Genomic DNA, 21,239 nt, shown 5'->3' with positions numbered 1-21,239 from the left:
CATATTTTATTACTTAATTTTATTAGTGTGTTTTGTCCCTCTGTTTTTATGCTTCACAAATGTGCAAATTAAATCAGCATTTCTTTAATGTACAGCATTTTCTACAATGTATGAACTTGTTCCTGAAACTAATTCCTTCATCAGCGTACAGTTTGACACGTCTGCTTCCTTGATGTGTTGCATTATTGTGTTACTAGTCCAGCTGTTTTAGATACATCCTTAAAAATGGGATCCACCTGGTTTCACATTCAACCTATAGGTATCTTTTGAACTAATATGCTTTCAAGGTTGCTCTCCAACACTAATTTGAACCTGGAAACGAAAGGATTACGTTTTAAACTGAGAACAAGAACATTTATTTTATTTTCCTTGAAGCTGGAACTGAAGCTCATTACTCCTTGTGTTGTCCCGAGCCTACTTTGTGAAGCAAAGTTCCACATTTACCAGAACACGGGATCCGAGAGGCTTAATGTGTTGATCAATTCCAAGATGAAAAACCAGAAACTTAAAAAAAAAGATTTGCAGGAAGGACAGTTGAGGGTGAGAGCAGTTTTTATTGCTTCGGGCTTAACAGTCTGAACTGTGACTGGCTTTGTAGATTTTGTTGAAGAGATGGAAACAGGTTGTCTTAGTGTATATATTAGCAAAGGGCCTAATGGATTTGATCATTTTTTTTAAATTAAGATGGAGCCCTCAGTGTGGATCTTCAAGGTTAATATATTGGCAAACACGAAGAAAGGGGGGAAATCTTGTACAATTCATTCATTCCTAAAATATGGCACTATACATTTATTTTAGAAATAATGCTGACTTTGTGTCATATGATGGTCAACCTCTGTTGCAGCAATGCGCTTCTTCAAGAAAATGTTTATATTCAGTGAAGGCGTCACTTTCAGCTCCATTTCCTTGATGTGGCAGTTCTCTGTTGTTTGCCTGAAGAAAGTCATGATACATGCATACTCACTCACTGAAAGATGCACTTAATGCACAGTGTGGCTCATAATAAAGACATTAGATCCACACATCCAAACGGATGCCAATCACCCTCAAGGGAATTATCCTCATGAGAACATAAGGCAAATGAAAGTAAACCACAGCTGTTACAAATAAACAACATATATATAATCAATGCATGTGTTTGTGCTATATATATATATATATATATATATATATGTCAAATAGTCTGTGTATTGTTATGATTACTAATAGAGACGTGTTTCATGTTTGACGAGGTCACTTTCTGTGTGGGGACGCTGTCGTGTCCATCCACCGCCTGTAGAGGGCAGCACCGCGCTGGAGTCGCTGTTCGCTCTACATTGAATCGAAGAAGAAGCAACGGGCGGCCTTCAGCGATACAGCACATCTAGCTAAGTTATTTGAGCTAAAACGAGAAACCATTTCCACCCCTTTCGGATAACCGACGTAAGGGTCGTTTGGGAACAAAGATACATTCATGTAAGTATGTTTAGCGGCCATTGTTGGATAATTGATGTGGTGTTTACCAGCTCTCAGGCGGGAGCTAAACGTCAACTGCTATTGTTTGCGTTGGGGAACTAGTTTAACTTGACATGCCGATGCTTTGTTAGGTTCAGAGTACTTCCTAGAAACTTGGTCGGGTAACGTCACGTAGCTCGGTTAGGCCGGTGTGTTCCCAGCACCGGAGAGCACTGTTGCGTTTCAAAGGTTAAGATGTTTCCGGCTGTTAAAACTAATGCGAGCAACGTATTGCTAACCAGTTGCTAGCAAAATATGACTGCTAACTAGAAGTCCACTCTCGGCGGTTCCCCCGGCCGCGGGTAAAACGCACACGTGCGCTAAATGCGATGGGTCCATTATCGGACACCTCCCTGTCCGAGGAGCTTCCTCACTCCCTACAACTTGATTTATGTTTCCTTCACACAGTCAGATGATGTAGATGCCTGTTAATCGGGGAAATCTTCTATATCTATATATATATATATATATATATATATATTAATGTCCTTAGAACAAAGTTTTTTTTTGCTTTGCTGACCAAAACAGGACTTAAAACCATAGACTGTATATAATAAAAAAGCTTATATCATCACCCTCTTCCTTTAACCCAGATCCTGTGTTGTTTAGAAAGTAGTTTTTGAGGAGATCGAAAACCAAACCGTAATGAATTATTGAACATGAGCTGTGACTGTACCGGGTTGACATTTAATCACATTTAATATCTCTGACCGTAACTCTCACGTTATATGCTCCAATACGTGTTTATTATTCGTATCGTGTGAAACATGAAACATTTGCTTGAACATAAACTCCAAAAAGAAGCTGTAGAATGAATCAGTGCAATCACAATGCTGTCCGATAATGGACCTCCAGCTTCCAGATGCTATGTTTTAAACCGTCAACCCGGGCCAACAAGTGCGCCATTTATCGTCCGCAGCTTCGCATATCTACTTTTTTTCTAGTGTTTATTATACGAGGCTGTTACGTTAACGTTATCTGCTCATAATCTGGTGAAACATGTGTAGTTCAACTACCGGAACTACACGTGTGTCGTCATTATTAAATGCGGAAGCTATGCACGTTAAAGGAAAGAAGCCTGTGAGTAATATAATAGTGTGGGAACTGTAAACCGGTCGGACAGCATGCTGCTGATGACCACTAATGAGTGCTTCTATGCCGTCATTGGTTTTTCTTCTTCTACCAGTTGTTTTCAACACTGTGTATCATACTTCCAGGTGCTGACAGAGGAGTGTATATTAATACAAACATGTCCGAAGCGTGTCAGGACAGAAGGAGTCGCTGGCAGGAGATCCAGAAAGGCCTGCAGTTCATCCAGTAAGTGTCACGGCTGAGATGCTTGTTTAAGGAAGCAGACGTGTGTGAGGTGTAATGACTCTTCCTCACTAGTCCTATCTTGGAGATGTTGCACAGGATCAGTAGATGAAGACTTTTTATTGACCAGCATGGGTTCCTCTCTAGACGACCTGGTGCTCGAATGATTTGTCAGCCCCGCATCGTGCTTTGTTGTTCAGATCAGCTGGCTGTCAGCGGAGCGACTGATTACTGTCTGGCTCTCTGTTACATTTGTTTTTAATGTGGGGTATTCCTCTGATCTGAGCTCTCTGTTCATGCGTCTGTCCGGCGGTGTGTCCACATATTGTTTTCTAGAGCGATGCCAGACAGCGCAGTGTTGCCTTTCATCCGATCTGACGGGGGCCTTTCATTTGTAAAACAAAAGTAATACTTAGAACACTGCTGTACAGTCGACCTGAAACTTCCCTGATGTCATCATGTGTAAAGTTGAACTGATAAAGAAATGTAACACCCGAGGATCTCCATTAAACTGGCCCACCGAGTCCACAAATGAGGAAAGACGGCTTTAAATGGCAGCAGCCGAGCTCGAGACCAGCCAAACAAAACAACCTCACGGTGGTTAGTTTGCCATCATGGCATTTCATGACGACCTTTTGATTCATTTGTTGTTTTCCAGTGAAACAAGTCCTCCTCCCAGTTTCGCAATGCACCGAATGAATACATAATCTAGACAGTCACTTTACTTTGTGTATTATTTTACCTTTTTAACTGACTCATGACGATCCGTAGGAATGTCTTTACACCGTTTTTAGCAACCACATAAATATTAGCTGGCATCTTTTTCAATGCTAAAAATCTTTTTTTAATCATGAGTTGAATCTTTTATATTGAAAGTGAAAGGTTGTTTAAGGAACAATGAAGTCAGCACCTGCACACACACAGCAACCTGTCAAACCACTGACCCTCCACACACACACACTTTAATGACGATGCAGATCAGAATATTCAATATCAATAAACTGATGAAGCACAAAATACAACTTATTATTGTCAATTAATAAATACATTGAAAATTTAGCTTTTTCACTCAATTTATTTTGATAGAAGAAGATATTAATGTCAGCTGCAGTCCTTCTGACCTGAATTAGACTTATTGTGCTCTAATCCAAACTGACCTCTCATTCTTTGTTCTTTTTGACACTTTAAAGGTTTGTAACGTGAACTTCCTCTCTCTTTCAGGTCAACCCTTCCTTTTCCTGGAAGTCAAGAGCAGTATGAGGTGAGCGGTGTACATTTTCACGTGGGCTTCATCCAGCTTCCATCTCGTATCAGCACTCGTGTTGTATTGAGCTAAAGTGATTTAAGGGATGCTGAGTGAGTCCCATTCTCTGTGAATGAAAACACCAACCGGCTGTTTCTCTAGCACTGATTGCTTCTCTTCCTGTCTGCAGGTGTTCATTAAGGATCTCGTGTGGAATCTTTTTGGGGAAGGAAACGACGTGTTTAAAGAAGGCGAATGGACAAAATCCATCGAGATGTACACCGAGGCCTTGAGTATAGCAGAGTATGCTGACTCGGAAGAAATCTGTGTTCCAACGAGTTTACTGGAGAAGCTGTATGCAAACCGAGCGGCCGCCTACCTGAACATAGTTCCGGTGAGTAGGCGGCCGTCACGCTTGAGCCTCTTTTCAGTCCCAATCACTTCCCTTTGTCTCGACCACACATTTTACTCTTTTTTTTTTTTAGCAGGTTTGCATCTGATAAAATCGCCCTCAAATGTCGTATTTGGGGGCCCAGGGTTTACCAAAGCCTGGGCTGCTCGCTCAAATCGCCCGATAGCAAAACACAATTCACAAAATGTCAGAACACAACAGCAAATAGGTTCTTAAATGTCACTACGGTTCCAGAATAAGAGCTCTGTTTTGTGCCGTTCTCTTGTCCCCAGACTCTTAGAAGGCTCCTCAGTTTGTGGTCCATGAAGCAATGTCAACCATGAAGTGGTTTTGTTGGGGAAAAACAAACTCGGCATGCTCTTCATATAGCTCTGCACTTCATCAACCTTCACTCTCTGAGTCTATCCTACCACATCGCATTGTGTGAAAAGCTTCTCTGTGATTGGCTCCCTGTACTGCTGATGCCTGTATAGTTATGACACAAATATTGAGACAATAATCATAGACATACGGTGCGACTGTCTTCATACATCAATGAGTGCTAGAACCTCCCCTTACGTCATGTACCTGGATCCACAGACTGTTTGGATTGTGTACACACTTTTAGTTTTACTGCATTTCAAGCACTCCGCATCATGATGGGACAAAAGAAACCAGCATTACTTCAGAGTTTGCTTCCCAAGAAAATACAGGAGTTGCTTCAGAGCTGTGGAGAGAAGTCAAAGAAGGCACATTTTCACTGTTCAACTCCAGCTCCTCACATTAAAACACAGAATAACGGAGTCAGGCATGCCTGAGGACACATGTTTATTAGACCTCCTCAGTGTTGTTCTTGTGGAACAAGGTTTCACTTTGAATCTACTTTGCCTGCATCACGGGATGCAAAGGTAGACGTAGTGTGGCCGTACCTTACAAGCCTCGACTCCAGCATGTATTCAAATGTGGCAGGACGGCAACCAACAGCGGAGGCCTGGTTGAAAATATGGTATATTTATTGTTGAGTGATTAAGATTCTGTGCAGTTCTGTCACTTTCATAATGAAAACGTGACCTAAAAGAATAGAAGCTTTGTGTTTTCGCTGCTATACGACGCAGCACTGGTTGTTGTTCAGCGCTTCTTTCCCTTTCGGATTTTGGTTTCCTGGACCTTTGTGCTGATCCCCACAGGATAGAAGTTTTGGCTTGTGGGTCCCTCAAGTGACTCCAGAATCAGAACCCGTAAGATGTTCCAACTAGGTCTCAAGAATAACAATTAAAAACATACCAGCCACATATTTCACTTTGAACGCTGTTCATCTGAACTCAGGATCCACTTTAGACAACGTCCATTAGGAAAACACTGATGCTTTCAGAGGAGCATCGGGGTCTTCTCTCCCTTCGGTGTGATTCTGCATTAAATCTCGTTCCACAGCAGTAACAACCACTCAGCCGTCTTCAGGGAAACCACACCCCCACCCGACTCCACTCAGCCAACACGTGAAATCAATTCCTGAACAAACAGCGGCTCCTCTGTTCTGTGTTGCAGCACAGTGGTTGAGTACAGCTGTTGTAACTGTGGGACGTGTCCTCTCGCTCTCTCGCTCTCAGGGACTGTACGACCAGGCGCTAGAAGACTGTGAAAAGGCTCTCCATCTGAACGAGGGGAACTACAAAGCGCTGTACAGGAAAGCAAAGTCCCTGAAGGAGATGGGGAGACATCAAGAGGCCTACGAGGCCGTTGCCAAATGCTCTCTAGCAGTGCCTCAGGTGAGGAGCAACACTAACTAAGAGACTTTTTTTAATGGATCAGTCTTGATTCAAAACTACATGCGTGCTAATCCCTGAAGAGAGGAGGATGAAAACATTTCAATACAGCGTGGCAGTGATTGCCGTGAGTGTGCTTTGAACAAACGTTATTTGCATTGTCTCCCCAGGATACTAGTGTCACAGACCTGACTCAGGACCTTGCCAAAGTTTTGGGATTGAAAATCCGTAAAGCTTATGTAAGGAGTAAGGTATGTGTGTCTGAACTATCTCAAACCAACGAGACACTGAAGGCTCGTGTAGGGAGGTCCCGCCGTGTCCTCTTTCTACATGTTCTGGTTCATGTCATCAATGTGAATCGCACTCATTTCATTTGAATTCATGGCTTTCAAAAAATGTGGGCACTTTTTTTGCGCATGCACGGAGCCATAATTGAACTAATCTCCGTTTTAACAGCCCGCCTTGAATGTTTTGCGAGCGTCAAGTTATCAAGATGCATCATGTGAGAAGGTACGCAGCACAACGATCTAAAACATATCTGCTTACTCTGCCCGGTAACCCGTTGTTCAAGGATTGTCTTCTGTTCTTTCCTTCAGTTTTCCCATGGCTCGTCTTCAGTTGAAGATATAGAAATTGGTAAGTGTTGTATTAAAGCTTTGATTTGTTATTTAAACGGAGAAAGGATGAAAGTCCACCCTCCCTGTTCTCCCCTGACGTGTTTAGAAGTGCCTCGGCTGACCCAGGAAAACAGTGTTTTGGCTCCAATCCAAGCTCCGCCGGCGGTGCTGCCGCCTCTAAATGAAGCACTAGCGGATGAACTTCCTCCCAACAACATCATGTCATCCGTCACCCTGTCCGAGCCGCCGGGCTTCGAGTCCGTGTCCAATTCGGTCCCTCTTCCCGTTTCCTCGTTCGTCAACGGGTGCAGAACCAGTAAGCCTTGCTCGATGCTCGAAACCAGTCAAGATTTCGACGCAGACATCATCGGGGACGACCTCGACGATCTCCTGGACCAAGCCGGCCCAGAATCAGCCATGGTCAGTGAGCGGATGGGACCGCGGGGCTCTCGGTGCGTCGGCGTCTGAGCACGAGTGTTGACTTTTTGTTTGGTCTCTTCTCCTTCAGGTCATTCCCACAATGAAGGGGCCTCTTCCTCTGCCAACCAGTATTGCCTCGGGCGGCTCCATGTCGAGTCCATTCCTGATGCCATCGCACATCAACCCGTTCCACCACAGCAGCACCCAGCAGTGCACCGTCACCCTGCCCCCGCTCTATCACAAGTCGGGGTCAAGTGCCTATTTTGGCATGGACACTTTTGATGCCCTCCCCCCACCAATGGACTCCCTGGATAGTCTCAACATTACCGACTATAAAACAGGTCTGCTGCTTTGTTACCCAGTCTATCAATACGTACAAATATCAGCTGGAAAATACCTAACCTGCTTCTTTAATTTCTCTCATCTGAAACTTTCAGATTATGCTCAGAGTCCATTCATTCCACAGGTAATCTTTGTTCTTTAACTATTCGTCATCGTCAGGCCAGGCGTTGTTTTACGGGCTTCTATTAGGTCTCATTTCACATTTGTTTTTTTGAGCAGCTGAACAATAATGAAAGCCCGATGGGGATGGCTGTGGGAATGCCCGAGGTGAAGGGTCTCCCTGCTGCTGTGGAGTTAGCAAAGAACCCGTTAGCTGACACTCATGAGTTCAAACAGGCGTGTTCAAGCTGCTACGTCAAAACTGGTGAGGAGTTTCTAACGGCCGCGTGCTCGCGCGCGTCTCTGCCTCGTCTGTTAAGGGAAGTACTGTTTGGTGTAACATGTTTCTTTATTTTGGCCCCACAGGGCCCGGAGTGTTGGACTACACGCTTCATACAGAAGAGCACAAATGCAAAAAGGACGCTTTACTCGGCAGAATCAAACACTCGCCAGACAAAACGTGGAAGCTCATCCGACCAAGGCCGACAAAAACCCAATATGTTGGACCTTATTACATTTGTAAAGGTAACGTTTATTAACCTGTACAGTCCTGCAAAGCCGATCCACTTGCCTTCATTAAACCATTTAAAACCATTTTCTGTCTTTTCTTTGCCTACAAATCCAATCGGTTGTCTTCCCAGAGGAACAATGATCATAAATGTATCATTTTGTTCTGCAGATTGATAATGAAAGTGTCAGTTCCCTAGGCGTGGTCACATTTTCACCATTACTTGGGCACGTCTGTCTCAGCCCACTCGTATTTATTATAAATCCATATTCACTTTGTTCAATGAGCGTTTGTATCAGCTGCTGTCACTTTGTTGCTGCCGTTGGCCACGCGAGTCACGTGTTGATGGCAGCCGGCACTAACATGTCAGCTGTGTTGTTTCAGAGGTGGCTGTTGGGAAAGAGTGCCTGTACCCGGGCCACTGCACATTTGCATACTGCCAGGAAGAGATTGATGTTTGGTCTCTGGAGCGGAAAGGCTTCATCTCCAGAGAGCTGCTCTTCGATCCCTATGGACCAAACTCCAACATCCAGCTGACTGTCCCCAAGATCTTACAGGAGCATCATGGGATATTCATGTTTCTCTGTGGAGTGAGTTTCATTTCATGTTTGAAAACTGCTACTCTGTTAGTAATACAGGTAGTGCAGTGCATGCTGGGAGAAAACTCCTCAGATGTTTCTTACATTTATAAGCTCCGATTTAACTTTTCCATGAAATACAAAATGTTAACGTGATGACTGTAATGCTGTGCTTCCCATTGGAGCCGCATCAGTAGCTGGACTCCTTGGATCAGTTGTTAAGGACGTTTAGACTGATGTTTGATGGCGTTTCACTGTGTGACTCCATCCAGAGAGATGTCAGCGTGTTTTTACAGATTATTGTAATTTTCGAAATGCATGTTTTTTTTGCAGGTGTGCTTTGACCACAAACCCCGAATAATCAGCAAAACCAACAAAGACGACCTCTCACTCTGCTCTCATCCGGTGACGAAGCACGACTTTGAGGATCATAAGTATGTCTGCTCGCATTTCACAGCTCTGAAGCCGCCGTGTAGTTGATTCATTCATAGTTCTCTGACAGCATGTGAGGGAATGAGCGCGGGATTATACGCTTGTGGACATCGTTTGTCTCCTAGGTGCCTGGTCCACATTTTGAAGGAGAACACGGTTCGTTATTCCAAAGTCCGACCCTTGAGTCCTCACTGCCAGCTGGATCTTTGTCGGCATGAAGTGCGCTACGGCTGCGTGAGAGAGGACGACTGCTTCTACGCCCACAGCCTCATCGAGCTGAAGGTCTGGATGATGCAGCACGAGCTCGGTGAGGCTTTTTAAAATACTCTAACGAGAGGCCGATGTACACCTTTAGCAACACTTTAATAAGATTGCATTATTTCCCCGATGTTCTTCTTTTGCATCACATAGGTATCACTCATGAAAGCATTGTCCAAGAGGCAAAGAAGTTTTGGAATTCAACAGCGTCGTTGCAGGGAGCCCAGGTAAGCCCGACTTTCTCCACTAAACATCTGTCTGGTGGTTTCTCATGCGATTGGAGAAATGTATCATTTCCTTGGACTTGATTCACGCTGTGGGTTTGAACTCGATTGGCGTGTGTTTTATGGCGCTTTGTTTTAATCGGAGCCATTTTAACCAGTCCTTTGAATTCCATCAGCAGCTGTCCAACACACAGAGGAGGTTTGGGCCTCCCAATCTGAAGATGATGTTTGTTTGTGGCCAGTGCTGGAGAAATGGCCAACTCAGCGAAGCTGACAAAAACAAGAAGTATTGCTCAGCCAAGGCGAGACACACGTGAGTACTACGAAGTCTTGAACGCACATTAATTGAGGAGCCGGAGGTGAATGGATGAGCGACTCGGCTTCTGTCTCAGGTGGGCTAAAGACCGGCGGGTGGTGCTCGTAAGTTCCCATGAAAGGAAAAAGTGGACGACAGTCAGACCGCTTCCAACCAAAAAACCCATCCCATCTCAATTTGAGGTGCCGAACATTTTACTACTCTACAGCCGTTCTTTCTGCTTAAAACAAATCTGCAGTGGTCACCAGATGTTATTTCTCCCCGTTCTTAGATTTGCATGCATGTGACAGCTGGCAAGAAGTGTCAGTACATTGGGAATTGCACGTTTGCTCACAGTCTAGAAGAACGAGACCTGTGGACCTACATGAAGGACAACAACAGTGAGTTCTCTCTTGCGTGGCAGAATGTAATCAGTGTGTGATGCACCAGGCGTAATCGTTTGATTTGCCCTCGCTTAGTTCCAGACATGGATCAGCTGTATGAGCAGTGGCTCCAGTCTCAGAAGCCTGGCTGGGGGGACGAGACCTCCACTAACTCTGTGAGGGAGAACGGCAAACAGATCCACATGCCGACAGACTACGCTGAGGAAGTGGTGAGTTCAAAACACACTCGGTGGTATTTAATGATTATAAGGCAGGACTTTAACATTCATACTACCGTAGTGTGTCAACCGACCAGTCAGTTCATTTAATCGACAGATCTGTGAAACAGAAGTTAGAGCGTCTTTAGCTTCTGTACTGTTCCCCACTTGATGGATGTCGTGATATTATTGGTTGGTACCAAACGTCAGATTTAGTTTTTCAGGAAGAAAGGATTTTGATATTAAAGACAAAGAAATAGGTTTTTTTTCTGCAATGTTTTGGATGTATTGTTAGATGGGTGCACAATATAAAATACATTATTTCTTTCGTCTGGACCTTAAATTTTGTGTTCACAAGAGATGTGTTCATACATTTTTCAGGAATAAGCCATTCAGCAAAAAAAACAAACAAATTGAGCATTTAGTCGAATAATTGCTCTCGATTATACAGCATATCTTGAGGGCCACGTTTTAGGATCTGAGACTGTCGGTGATGAACACACCCTCAGTAGCTGCCATGTTGTATTGCTTTCGGTAGATAAATATTGAGTCAGAATCTGTTGGTGCAGTCAGATATTTGTGTGTTGTTTGAATGGAGTTATATACCAAGTGATTAACTTTGAATGATTAAACAGGCGGTAATGAAACTGCTCCGTGTGTGTTTTCACAGGCCGGTAATCACTGTTGGCTGTGTGGTAAAAACTGCAACAGTGAGAAGCAGTGGCAGCAGCACATCACGTCAGAGAAACACAAAGACAGAGTCTTCAACTCTGAGGACGATCAGAACTGCTGGCAGTATCGGTTTCCCACGGGCACTTTCAAAGTTTGTGAGCGGTAAGATGAGCGCCGTCCCTCTGCTCACCCGTCAGACTCCAGTGGATTGTGATGGTTGACCTTTCTGACCGTGTGTTCTCGTAGGTTCCTCAAAAGCACGTGCACGGAGGACGAGTTGTGTAAGCTGGCTCACGGGGAGCAGGAACTGAAGGAGTGGATGGAGCGCCGGGAGTTCCTTTTGATGAAACTTGCCAAAGCCAGAAAAGACCATCTTATAGCACCGAATGACAATGACTTTGGGAAATACAGTTTTCTGCTTAAAGACATTATTTAATGCGATGACGATATTCATGCTCACTTGCAGCTAATGCAGTATTCAAACAGTGGAGTCAGGTGATCCCTGAGGGCCTCGAGGAAACAGCCTGATCGCAGCATGATTTTAAAGAGGCCGCTCAGGACCGGCGCTCTGATTGGCGGCTGGTTTACTCTGATCTGGACGACAGTAGTGTTATCGTTAACAGCAAACACTGAGTGGAAGACACCCGGACCTTTGCTATGTGCCATTCAGCAGAGCTTCTGCTAGACGGGGCTGAGAGCGGCACGTGTAAACCTCCATCAGATAAACGGTCAGCTTAAAGTCATTTCTTTTCCCCAAACCGTTTGTGTTAACGACCTTTACAGTTCCATGTATGGGATACTTAAATTGAGTTCAGTTGAGATTCTGTTATTTTAATCCTTCATAGGTGATTTCAATTTATCTACTAATACCAGTGTAATGGACACCACTCCAAATAAAGCTTCTTTTTATAAACCGTTTTAACTGCTGCGTGTTTTATTCGTCACGTGGATCCACGAAGTCATAAGTAATAACACACTGTAGACTTATTCCATTTCAAGTAAGAGTCGGGTATTGAAAACCTTACAATGCTAAATTAAAAATTCAGATGATTGAGGGATTGCCTCCACATGGCGGCTAGCAGCTAATGGGCGTTCTCTGAAAATACTCCAGTAGAGTACAAGTACCTCAAAATCATTGGCACAGGCAGATTTTATATGCAGAATATTTTTGCATTGTGATTTAATTACTTTCTGCAGAACTCAAGATGGATTTTATGAGATCGTCCTTGGTTTTTAACAATCTTTGTGAATCCTGGTTCAGTATGTAGTCGAGAAAAGTAGGAATCTCCTTTATTTCATATTTGTACAAACATCTTGCTGTGACGTCCCTGGAGGAGGAGCCACAGAACGCACAAAAACAAGTGATTTCTCGCGTGGCCGTCTTTGTCACTGTTGCATCAAGTAGAATCCAGCGTTCAGTCTTTAGTGGAGCATCACTTCCATGCTGCATGAGAGCAGCAGGTGGTTCTGCGTTCAGGCCAGCACCCGCTGCAGCTCCTCCACCTCCAACTTCCACATCCTTCTGTGCAGCCCGGCGAGCTCCGAGAGGTCGGCCATCTTCACGGCACGGATCACCGGCTCCGGGGAGGCGGCCACGATGACGCCCATCACCATGACATATTTGCCTGCAAAAACAGCAACAGTTAAAAAGGAAACAAGTTGAGCCGGGAAGATGTGGCTTCTTCTCGAGAGATTTTAATGTTCCTGCTTTCAGCACACCATTCTCAGATGTGGCTCATTTAAAGAAAGCAGGAGTCAAATGGATTGAGCGAACACTTTTAGTACACACACTACGCATAATTAGCAGTGGTTTGTAATTGGTAAAACTAGATTCATATGTTAAACAAGAGGCATGCTTCATATTCTGAGCTTGTGAAGTTGCAGTATAAGAGTGTTCAGACTTTACTAACAGCTTCCTGGCTCAGTAATATTAAAGGATATTTAAATGGTGTTAATATTCTTTCCTTCTAAAATATACATTTTGCTGCTCTTATGAAACTTGAAATATTTCTTGACTGTGGTGATGTAATTTAAAATGTACAGTTACGAGATATAAGACTGCAGACGATTAAATCAGAGAAATCCAGATCCAACGTGATCTGAAATATTTTTTATTTCCTCAAACAAAGGTTTTGTAAATAAATTAGATACATAACTGGGTATACAAGGACAGCTTTTATTTATGTATTTTTATCTAGACCCAGTAGTTTCAGGTGGGTGGAACAAAGGGAAAGTAGTGTTTGAAGTTGTTCTTTTAGCTGTTTTCACAGATAGAATAAAGTCATCATGGCTGTTTAAACCTGTCTGGGTGCTCTGAGGCTAAATAAAGAAGCTCCTATTGACATATGTTTATGACACAGGTCCTCTCTACAGGAAAAGATACGATTAGTCGAACAGAAAAATAAACTACTTTGATAATCAACAGTTTAAGTCATGACAAAATAGTTAAATATTCTCATGTTCATATTCTTATTTGTGAGGATTTGCTGTTTTTTTATTAATACTATACTATACTAATTACCAGAACACAGATTCTGACATGCCTGGGCCCCTGTAGCTGTTTAAATGTATGATTTATGTATAAACGTATTTATTATAGACAAGTTAAATAAATACATCTAAAACAGTCTTCATATGGCTTATTGATTTCACCTTGGGCTAAACACGGCTTCCCTCTCGGGATGTTGTTGACGCCTTGCACAGCGAAGGTCCCCGTCTCGTCCATCAGCATCACGGTGTTCCTCTCCGGCTGGACCTCCAGCACGGTCCCCTGCATCCACACCAGTGAGACCGGCAGAGAGCGACCCCCGCCCCGCCTGATGAGACAGCCGTCGCCGTCCGCGGTCCCCCGGCTCTCCGCCGTCCTCAGCTGCCCGGACAACACTTTCACCGGCGGTGGGCGTTTCCTCTCCGCGGTTGTTTCCGCCGGTTTGTACATCACTCACCGCTGGACGGTGATTAAAAAGTTTGCATTAACCCGCGGTCCCGCCACTGACCGTTGTACCGGAAGTTGAGGGCATGTTTTCCGGAAGCAACAACTTGAATTTCCGGTCTGGAGTCCTTCAGAGTAAAGGCATCTTACGTCAACACCTGAGATGCCCTTTTTGAGAATAATATTACAGAAGTATTTTGTTTTGAAGTATAAACTGTGGATTAAGAATCAAAGATCAGGCTTATAAATATGTTCAGAACCTCAAACAGTTCTGATCTTTCTGTTCATTTTTCAACTATATGACGTGCAAGTTGCAACCCATGGCTTTACATTTTGACTTCATGTTGAATTTTGACTTTAATGCATTTATTTCTATTCGAATGGGTATGAGCTCATAAAGGTTTTATGGTGCAACTCCATGTGTTTAGAGAAATAGGAACACTTTCAACTGTGTTGTTATTCACCATCGGCCTCAGCAAATTCAGCCTCAATAGTGCTGTGACCGGCAAATTATAAGTTTAACTACCGGTAATGTTGAAATAGTGGTAGGAAACGTCCTTTCACTTTGATGAATACTGCTGTAAACAGTACTTTACAATTAACTGAAAATGAGTTGTGCTACTCATTAGAAAGCAATATGCTTTTAACAACGCTTTGTTTAAAATACAAGGCTGTTTATTGATTTCATGTCTTGAGATAATATACCAATTAATCCTGCAAGTTGTGAAAATAACTGATCCCTGAATTTGTCCAATTCATTTTACTCACCCCAGTAAAGACCAGGGAATAAATCATTTTATAAAGCCATCATACTTTCCTCAGTTCAGGTGTTCATGAGGGGTACATGGAAACACAGCATTAAGGCCTGAGACCAAGCGTTTTGGTCATCGTACTACAAGCTGCATTTGACATTAAAGCCAAACACCAGGAATCACACAGCACGACTGGAAATGCAGAGAAACTCTACAGGAAAATATGCTGCAGTCGGCAAAGGAAGCGCTACTTGGGAGATACATTTTTCAGAAAAACAACAACCTTTTTAAAGCCAATGTTAAAGTGCTCGGGGGGCAAAATCCAGACCTAAATCTGATCCACAATTAGTGTCAAGACCTGTTGCTGTTCACCCGTAGACCCTCGTCAAACTAGATGACAGTTTGAGTCGTTTTTCAAACCAACTGAGAAGATCTGCGTTGTCAAATGTGTAACATTTTGGTTCCTAACAAAGTGAATAAAACACAAATGTATTTCATTAAATAAGTTTTATTTCTTTAAGAATAACTGAAGAAAAGTGTTAGCAATTTCTGTACAATTGTTTCATCGTTTCCCCTTGGATTTGCTGAAAACCTTGAATGATCATCAGGGCTGAGAATTGTTACGCTGCCGCATAGTGCACTTTTAACCTAAAAACAATATGATTAGTCCACAGGCATCCTTCCGGTTCCTTTGAATGTATTCCAAGAAGTTCCTTCAGCCGTACTGTTGACTCCAGTTTCATTTCTCATTGGCTCCTCCTCTCGAGCCCAGTTCACAAAAAGAGGCACATTAGAAATACTGCCATTTTCCAAGGACTGTGTCTTTGATTGCGTCGACAAACTGCGTGGGCACCCAGTAGACCCAATATTGAGACGCTTCTGTTGGACCCAACTGAAAAGCCTACAGAGGTGGAAAAAGAAATGTAAGCACGTTAAATTGATTTACAAATGTTCACATATTCCACAAACTAAAGTGTTAAAACAAAGAAACGGGTTTAGATGCAAATCAAAATCACATCATACATATTAAATACGATTTAAATATCTAAATAATATAATTGAAGCACAATGCTTCTGAATAAATCAACATTGAAAGACCTGATAGCTGTGTTTAACATACTGCCTCTCAGTACATTACAGCCCACTGAATCACCCCAAAGGAAATCAATGAGAAATGAATGGATTACTCCGTACCTCCTTCTCTTTAAGCGCAGGAGTTAAAGTAAACGGGGAGGATCACTCATTTCAATGATGGCATTTCAAACCCCTCGTCTCCTCCTCATACATCATCAGCTCCTCAGTGATGCAGGAACACGCTCTGAGCGAGCTGCTGGCATCAGATTTCATTCTTGTGCCAAAACACTGCACTCTGAAGATGATTCCAGTGTTCGTACTGTGATCCACATCATGGAAGACAGCTCAAGTGTACGGGAATAAACTCCCACGCGTTTCATTGGCTCACACACGGTCTGATACACAGTAAACCTCGACAAACAGGAAGCAAGGAAATCTGGAAACAACCTCAGAATTCCCGTCGTACAGCGGTTTAGACGTTCATGTTCGGCATTATTGCTTGAATCCACTTGTGGCCGACTGCCATGAAATTCACTGCATGTTGCCGTCAGTTTGTTCTGACTTTAAATGTATCGCATCACTTTTCTTGTTTACTTCCCATTAATCAAAACATCGAGGTCTAAAACGCATCAGCTGTTCATCTGACAGAATCATCCACCGAGCTTCACCACGTCCTCCTAGAATGCAGATATTCTGTGTGTCGGCGCCGCGAGGACGCTCGGTTTGTTGACATCTGGATCTGCAGCAGACGACTCGATTCAATTAAGTCACTAGTTCTGGGATTTCCATTTTGTTTTTCTGACAAAGAAAGAACACAAGTGCCTTCAGACAGAAAGGTTAATCTTGAGAAAGCGCTGACATTTCCCGCTCCGCTGCGGTGACCTCCATCACTCCGACGCTCACACGCTACAGCGACTCTACGCTCGCGGAGCATTTGGCATCGCAGCGTTTCATAAAAACAGACGCCCGGTGAGCGGGCGCCGAGCCAGGAACTTAAAACTATGCCTTTATTTGACGCTTTCAAGCTTGAAATCTGGTTAAAACAGGAATGACTGATGTCGTGCTGGAAGCTGACGCGTCTGGTTTAAATCTTTTTCTTCAATCATTTACCCCATGACGGTTTGTATTTCTTACAAGCGGCACAGTATCTCGCTCAAATCATGTGAAAATGATATATAGTACACTACTGCATCTATCAGGGTTATTTCCTGCTGTGCATTGTGTTGAACAATACATCAGTTCATTTAAAACACTGACATCTTTAGGGCCTGTGTCCATATAGCGTCTATTAGCAAGAGCGTATTCAGCAGCGCCTCTGCCTTTTCTTTGTGAAGTGCTTCTAGTTGAAAATCTCTGAACTTTTCAGAAAAGCGTCATTTCAGAAAATGGAGGAGAAGCTCGTTGTCTCTCCTGAGCTTCATATGTCAGACAAACACTTATGTAACAAAGAAGAAAAGCCCATTTGTGGGAGCAGACCGGCCGGCCGAGTGTTTGAGCTTTTATGTCCGTTAAGCCTCCAACAGATCATCCTCCTTGCTCACGAGCTCATCCACACAAAGTGTGAAGCAAGCGTCCTCCGACTGGTGCTCACGGTGAAAAATACAATGTCAAACAAATAGAGAGTGAGCTGGATTGACTTTAAACAGAGGAAGCGGTGCACCGCAGAGTCAATTCATGAGCTGGTCTCACCAGAAAGGGTCTATTTCTTCAAAACAATATGGAGACAATCAAGACAGGCGGGAATTCTCAGCTCGACTTCCCGTCTTGCCTTCCCGGTGTTCCAGGTCCTCACTATCGCTACGTGGAACAAATGTTGTCTTTAACTGTTTTAGAAAGGCAAACTGTCTTTTTTGTGTCTTTGTTATGTAAATGTAAATAAAGAACAATAAAATACAGGCACGTAAGCCCCGCCCACAACATGTCGGCAGCAGCGAGCCCTCTCACCATCATGTAGTAGTCCTCATGGCCTTCGATGGGTTCAGTCACTACGTTTTTAATGGAGCCCATCGGGACTTTCTCCGTTCTCTCTGCAGAGAGGAGCACACACAATCAAAGGAGTTTGAGTTGTTAGTATCTTCGTGTATGAAGTGAATTCAGCAGGAACCAGGCCAGCTGTGATCTCACCCTTTGTTCCGATCCACAACTGATCCTGCTCCAGTTTGAATGTGAGTCGAACTTTTCCTCCGGACTTGTTGAACATTCCAGATAAAGGCACTGTTGGTAATCGTTCCTGTCAGAGAAACACAGTTAGTCTTTGTGTCCAGTAGTGAAATCACACAACACACGACAAACAGAAGCAGGGAGCGCCCTCCTCCCTTCGTCTTCTCTCACCTTTGTTCCTTTAACAGATGCCATGATGTCATCAGGTTTACCTTTGTCCAAAACCTTCCTGTGTTGCTGAAATAATAGTGCCGGGTGAATAACGCAGAACTCCATCAATATTTGACTCTGTGCTGCAGAGCGGCCATTGCTCTTACCTTTTGCCGACATAAAGGCTCCTTCTTGTTTTCTTCAGCTTTCACCTCCTGCTGGACGACCTCTTTGGGTGTATTCACAGCTAATACATCATTTATTGTCGATCCTACCACCATGATTTTCGCACCGTTTGTAATCTTTATTTCACGTAGCGTTTTGTCCTCTGGAAGCAATCCTTTGTACATCACTTTCTGCATTGCAGGTGGAAGACCTGGGAAGACACAAGAGAGCATTAGAATCACTGTAAGCAGTCACTGTAACATCTACCTGAAGGGGAGCGACTGCGTGTTCTCACCAGTGAGTGAGTGGATCCTCTCTCTGAGTTGGGCTCCGGTGTTGTCGACAGGAATCTTCAGATCGTATTTGTTCTTGTTCCAGATGATCTTCAAGTCCACCTTCTCCTGCTCGTCGTCCCCGTTGTCCCCATTGCTAATACTAGAGTCCTGAGTTGCGGCGTCGACTGCATCTGTGTGAGACGGAGTTTCTGTGTCGCCTTTTTCAGCTTCCTCGCCTTTTTCAGCTTCCTCGCCTAGTTGTTCGGCTTCTTCTGGCTTCGCCTCGGTTTCCATTATGACTTCTTCACTTCCTGGAAGAGTAGGAACACATTGATTTGGGATCTATTCAGCGCGAATATTCAGAAATACACATCTGAAGTACTCAACATGCTTGTGTGTCTTTCTACATTTAAACAGTGTGTCGTACATGCAGTCTACAAAACACTGAATCCTAATGAAGTCAAGTTTCATTTTAGTTTTTGAGACTGAATTAAAATGAATGATTACACATTAAATGCCATGTATTTAATGAGTGTAGCTAATGAACAAATACTTAATGGACCAGGAGTCAACATGAGTCTGAACCAAAAAATACAAAAAAACTAAATCTTGGTGGAAAACCAGCTCACCTATTGTTTTCAATCACATTCCCTTCAAGTCATACTGTCCTCCTCTCAATTTATTTTCAATGTATCACATTTATCTGACTTTACACGTGATAAAAATCTACCAAGTATCTTAACTTTATATCATTTCATTTAAAAACAGTGAGTTAGTTATTAGTAAGTAGTTTATTTACAGTTATCATGGTTCTCTTTTAAAGTAAAACAATCTATGTATATGTTTCATAACCATGTCCTAATTCTTCCACATAATAAGGAGCTATAGTGTGTAAATGGAACCGAAAGTAAACAGTTTTAAGGTGGTATATGAAGTCTAGTTTCGCTTTTTCTTCTCTCTCTCTCGTAGTTTCTCTAGCTCTTTTCATCGCTGTTTTTCTTCCCTATGTAGGCAGCGATTCTAACTTGTGTGTTCCGTGACGGGACAAATAAAACCTCCACAGACTTGGTCCGTGACCGAAAACACGTAACGTTAACGGTTATTAACGGAAACCCAGATCTTGTAACACGGCTGGCCTTACTGGTCACTACACTGGTGACGTTAACGTAACAAACTGTTTGTTGGTACTTCGTCGTTACCATTCCTGACCTAACCATGTTTAGTAAGCTTCTTGAAAGCAAAAGTGAGCCAAAGCTAACACAGGTTAAATCTTCGAACGTTAACTTTAGTCCTCCTCAAATCTAGCTACATTTGACTGCTGTTAGCAATCGTTAACGTTAGCTAGCTACAGCACTGGAGAACATTTAAAGAATAACGTTACGGAGAGACGTACATTTACACTACACTGCATTAACAGCGACATATATTAACATGCCAATTACTAACATATGTTATTCCATAAACAATGTTTAGACTCAATGTAAAGATATGAAGGAAATACTGCTGTATTTTCTCAATACCCACCAGCCTGGGTCGCCATGATGATTGTGTACAATCTGTTGTACGTTGAGCCAAAGAGTACAGGGAGCAGGAGGAATTCTGATATTCAGAGAGCAAAAGTCGACGACAACAAAAGTTGAGTTAAAGCGAACATTTACGTGTAAAATTTGTGTGACAGCTTATCAAATCGAAGAAAGAGCAATACATTTTTTAAATGCCACAACAAGTATAGCTATATTAACGGTTGCAACGTTTAAACGTTTTGTAGTTTGGTTTAGCCGGTTGGCAGGAAGGTATTATGAAAGTGCGCATGCGCCTTCGAAAATAACTACAAATAAAGTTGTATTTGGACAAAAGCAGTTCTATGTCAAATACTGTCTCGAGCTAGTGTTGGTTGATCAACAAAGCTTGTTGTAAAACAAATAATGTCGCTGCGTTATGTAGCCACAAAGGCCTGCGGGATTTTTTTGCCAACATGGAAGTAGCAAAGAGTGAGACATCTTGCTTTGCTAAGCGTCTTTGTTTTTGTGGCAGCAAACACAGACAACGAGAGGTGGCACTCCACTCAATGGCTATTGGATACTGTTTTTCTTCTTCCTTCATATTGTATGACGTTTGGGATTTCAAATTATGCATTATCGCCAACTATTGGAATTCATGAAAGATCTCCAACTATGACAGAATTCATTTGAACCCCAAGCTTTGACACAACTGAGACTGAAATTGAAACCATTGACTTTGGTTTTATTAATTGTGAATCATTTTGTGTAAGAGTGCTTTAGAAATAATGTTTCTTAACATTACAAACTGTGCAATGAACACAGTAACCAGTGGTTGAAGAAGTAGTCAGATCTTCTGACCGTAACACTGTAGAAATACTCAAAAGAGTGAAAATGCATTAAATATACTTAAGGTACCAAAAGTAAAAGTCGTCCTTAAACAGAATGACCCCTTTTCAAAATAATGTATATTTAATTAGC

General features: G+C 42.9%; 3 protein-coding genes across 4 annotated transcripts; 1 reads left to right on the top strand and 2 right to left on the bottom strand.

Annotated features, from left to right (window-relative positions):
• Positions 1–1,327: 1,327 nt before the first annotated feature.
• On the top strand, positions 1,328–12,169 carry zc3h7a (zinc finger CCCH-type containing 7A). 2 transcript variants are annotated; one of them, XM_079281167.1, is made up of 23 exons: positions 1,328–1,455; positions 2,712–2,811; positions 4,030–4,069; positions 4,242–4,445; positions 6,050–6,208; positions 6,376–6,456; positions 6,662–6,715; positions 6,802–6,841; positions 6,929–7,242; positions 7,331–7,583; positions 7,680–7,708; positions 7,804–7,948; positions 8,050–8,208; positions 8,576–8,781; positions 9,103–9,203; positions 9,327–9,508; positions 9,613–9,686; positions 9,863–9,996; positions 10,076–10,181; positions 10,271–10,379; positions 10,458–10,591; positions 11,250–11,413; positions 11,498–12,169. In XM_079281167.1, exons 2-23 carry the CDS (start codon positions 2,744–2,746, stop codon positions 11,685–11,687), a joined length of 2,946 nt encoding a protein of 981 aa, XP_079137293.1. In that variant the 5' UTR covers positions 1,328–1,455; positions 2,712–2,743; the 3' UTR covers positions 11,688–12,169. The 2 variants fall into 2 exon arrangements, with proteins under 2 accessions (XP_079137293.1, XP_079137292.1); XM_079281166.1 differs by having other exon boundaries at positions 9,860–9,996.
• A 458-nt stretch (positions 12,170–12,627) lies between these two features.
• On the bottom strand, positions 12,628–14,223 carry rmi2 (RecQ mediated genome instability 2). Its single transcript, XM_079281229.1, has 2 exons — positions 13,904–14,223; positions 12,628–12,876 (listed from the first exon to the last, which is right to left on the bottom strand). Exons 1-2 carry the CDS (start codon positions 14,187–14,189, stop codon positions 12,725–12,727), a joined length of 438 nt encoding a protein of 145 aa, XP_079137355.1. The 5' UTR covers positions 14,190–14,223; the 3' UTR covers positions 12,628–12,724.
• Positions 14,224–15,423: 1,200 nt separating this feature from the next.
• On the bottom strand, positions 15,424–20,314 carry ubfd1 (ubiquitin family domain containing 1). Its single transcript, XM_079282298.1, has 7 exons — positions 20,284–20,314; positions 18,780–19,070; positions 18,487–18,695; positions 18,341–18,406; positions 18,134–18,239; positions 17,954–18,036; positions 15,424–15,836 (listed from the first exon to the last, which is right to left on the bottom strand). Exons 1-7 carry the CDS (start codon positions 20,297–20,299, stop codon positions 15,726–15,728), a joined length of 882 nt encoding a protein of 293 aa, XP_079138424.1. The 5' UTR covers positions 20,300–20,314; the 3' UTR covers positions 15,424–15,725.
• Between the last annotated feature and the right edge of the window lie 925 nt (positions 20,315–21,239).

This window comes from Melanostigma gelatinosum (genome assembly GCF_949748355.1).
Source record: "Melanostigma gelatinosum genome assembly, chromosome: 13".
Classification (NCBI taxonomy): domain Eukaryota; kingdom Metazoa; phylum Chordata; class Actinopteri; order Perciformes; family Zoarcidae; genus Melanostigma; species Melanostigma gelatinosum.
Note: the sequence above shows the minus strand (reverse complement) of the source record. Positions and strands in the feature narration are given on the sequence as shown.

Excerpts from the sequence above, each read along its gene's own strand:
- ubfd1 (XM_079282298.1), bottom strand. Across the intron at positions 18,240-18,340 it reads CATCTGTTAAAGGAACAAAG|GAACGATTACCAACAGTGCC; the intron begins GTGAGAGAAGAC and ends TTTCTCTGACAG. Across the intron at positions 18,037-18,133 it reads GTTGTGGATCGGAACAAAGG|AGAGAACGGAGAAAGTCCCG; the intron begins GTGAGATCACAG and ends TCCTCTCTGCAG.
- rmi2 (XM_079281229.1), bottom strand. The coding sequence starts at position 14,189 with ATGTACAAACCGGCGGAAACAACCGCGGAGAGGAAACGCCCACCGCCG. Across the intron at positions 12,877-13,903 it reads GAAGCCGTGTTTAGCCCAAG|GCAAATATGTCATGGTGATG; the intron begins GTGAAATCAATA and ends CTGTTTTTGCAG.
- zc3h7a (XM_079281166.1), top strand. The coding sequence starts at position 2,744 with ATGTCCGAAGCGTGTCAGGACAGAAGGAGTCGCTGGCAGGAGATCCAG. Across the intron at positions 2,812-4,029 it reads AAAGGCCTGCAGTTCATCCA|GTCAACCCTTCCTTTTCCTG; the intron begins GTAAGTGTCACG and ends TCTCTCTTTCAG. Across the intron at positions 6,716-6,801 it reads AAGATGCATCATGTGAGAAG|TTTTCCCATGGCTCGTCTTC; the intron begins GTACGCAGCACA and ends TCTTTCCTTCAG.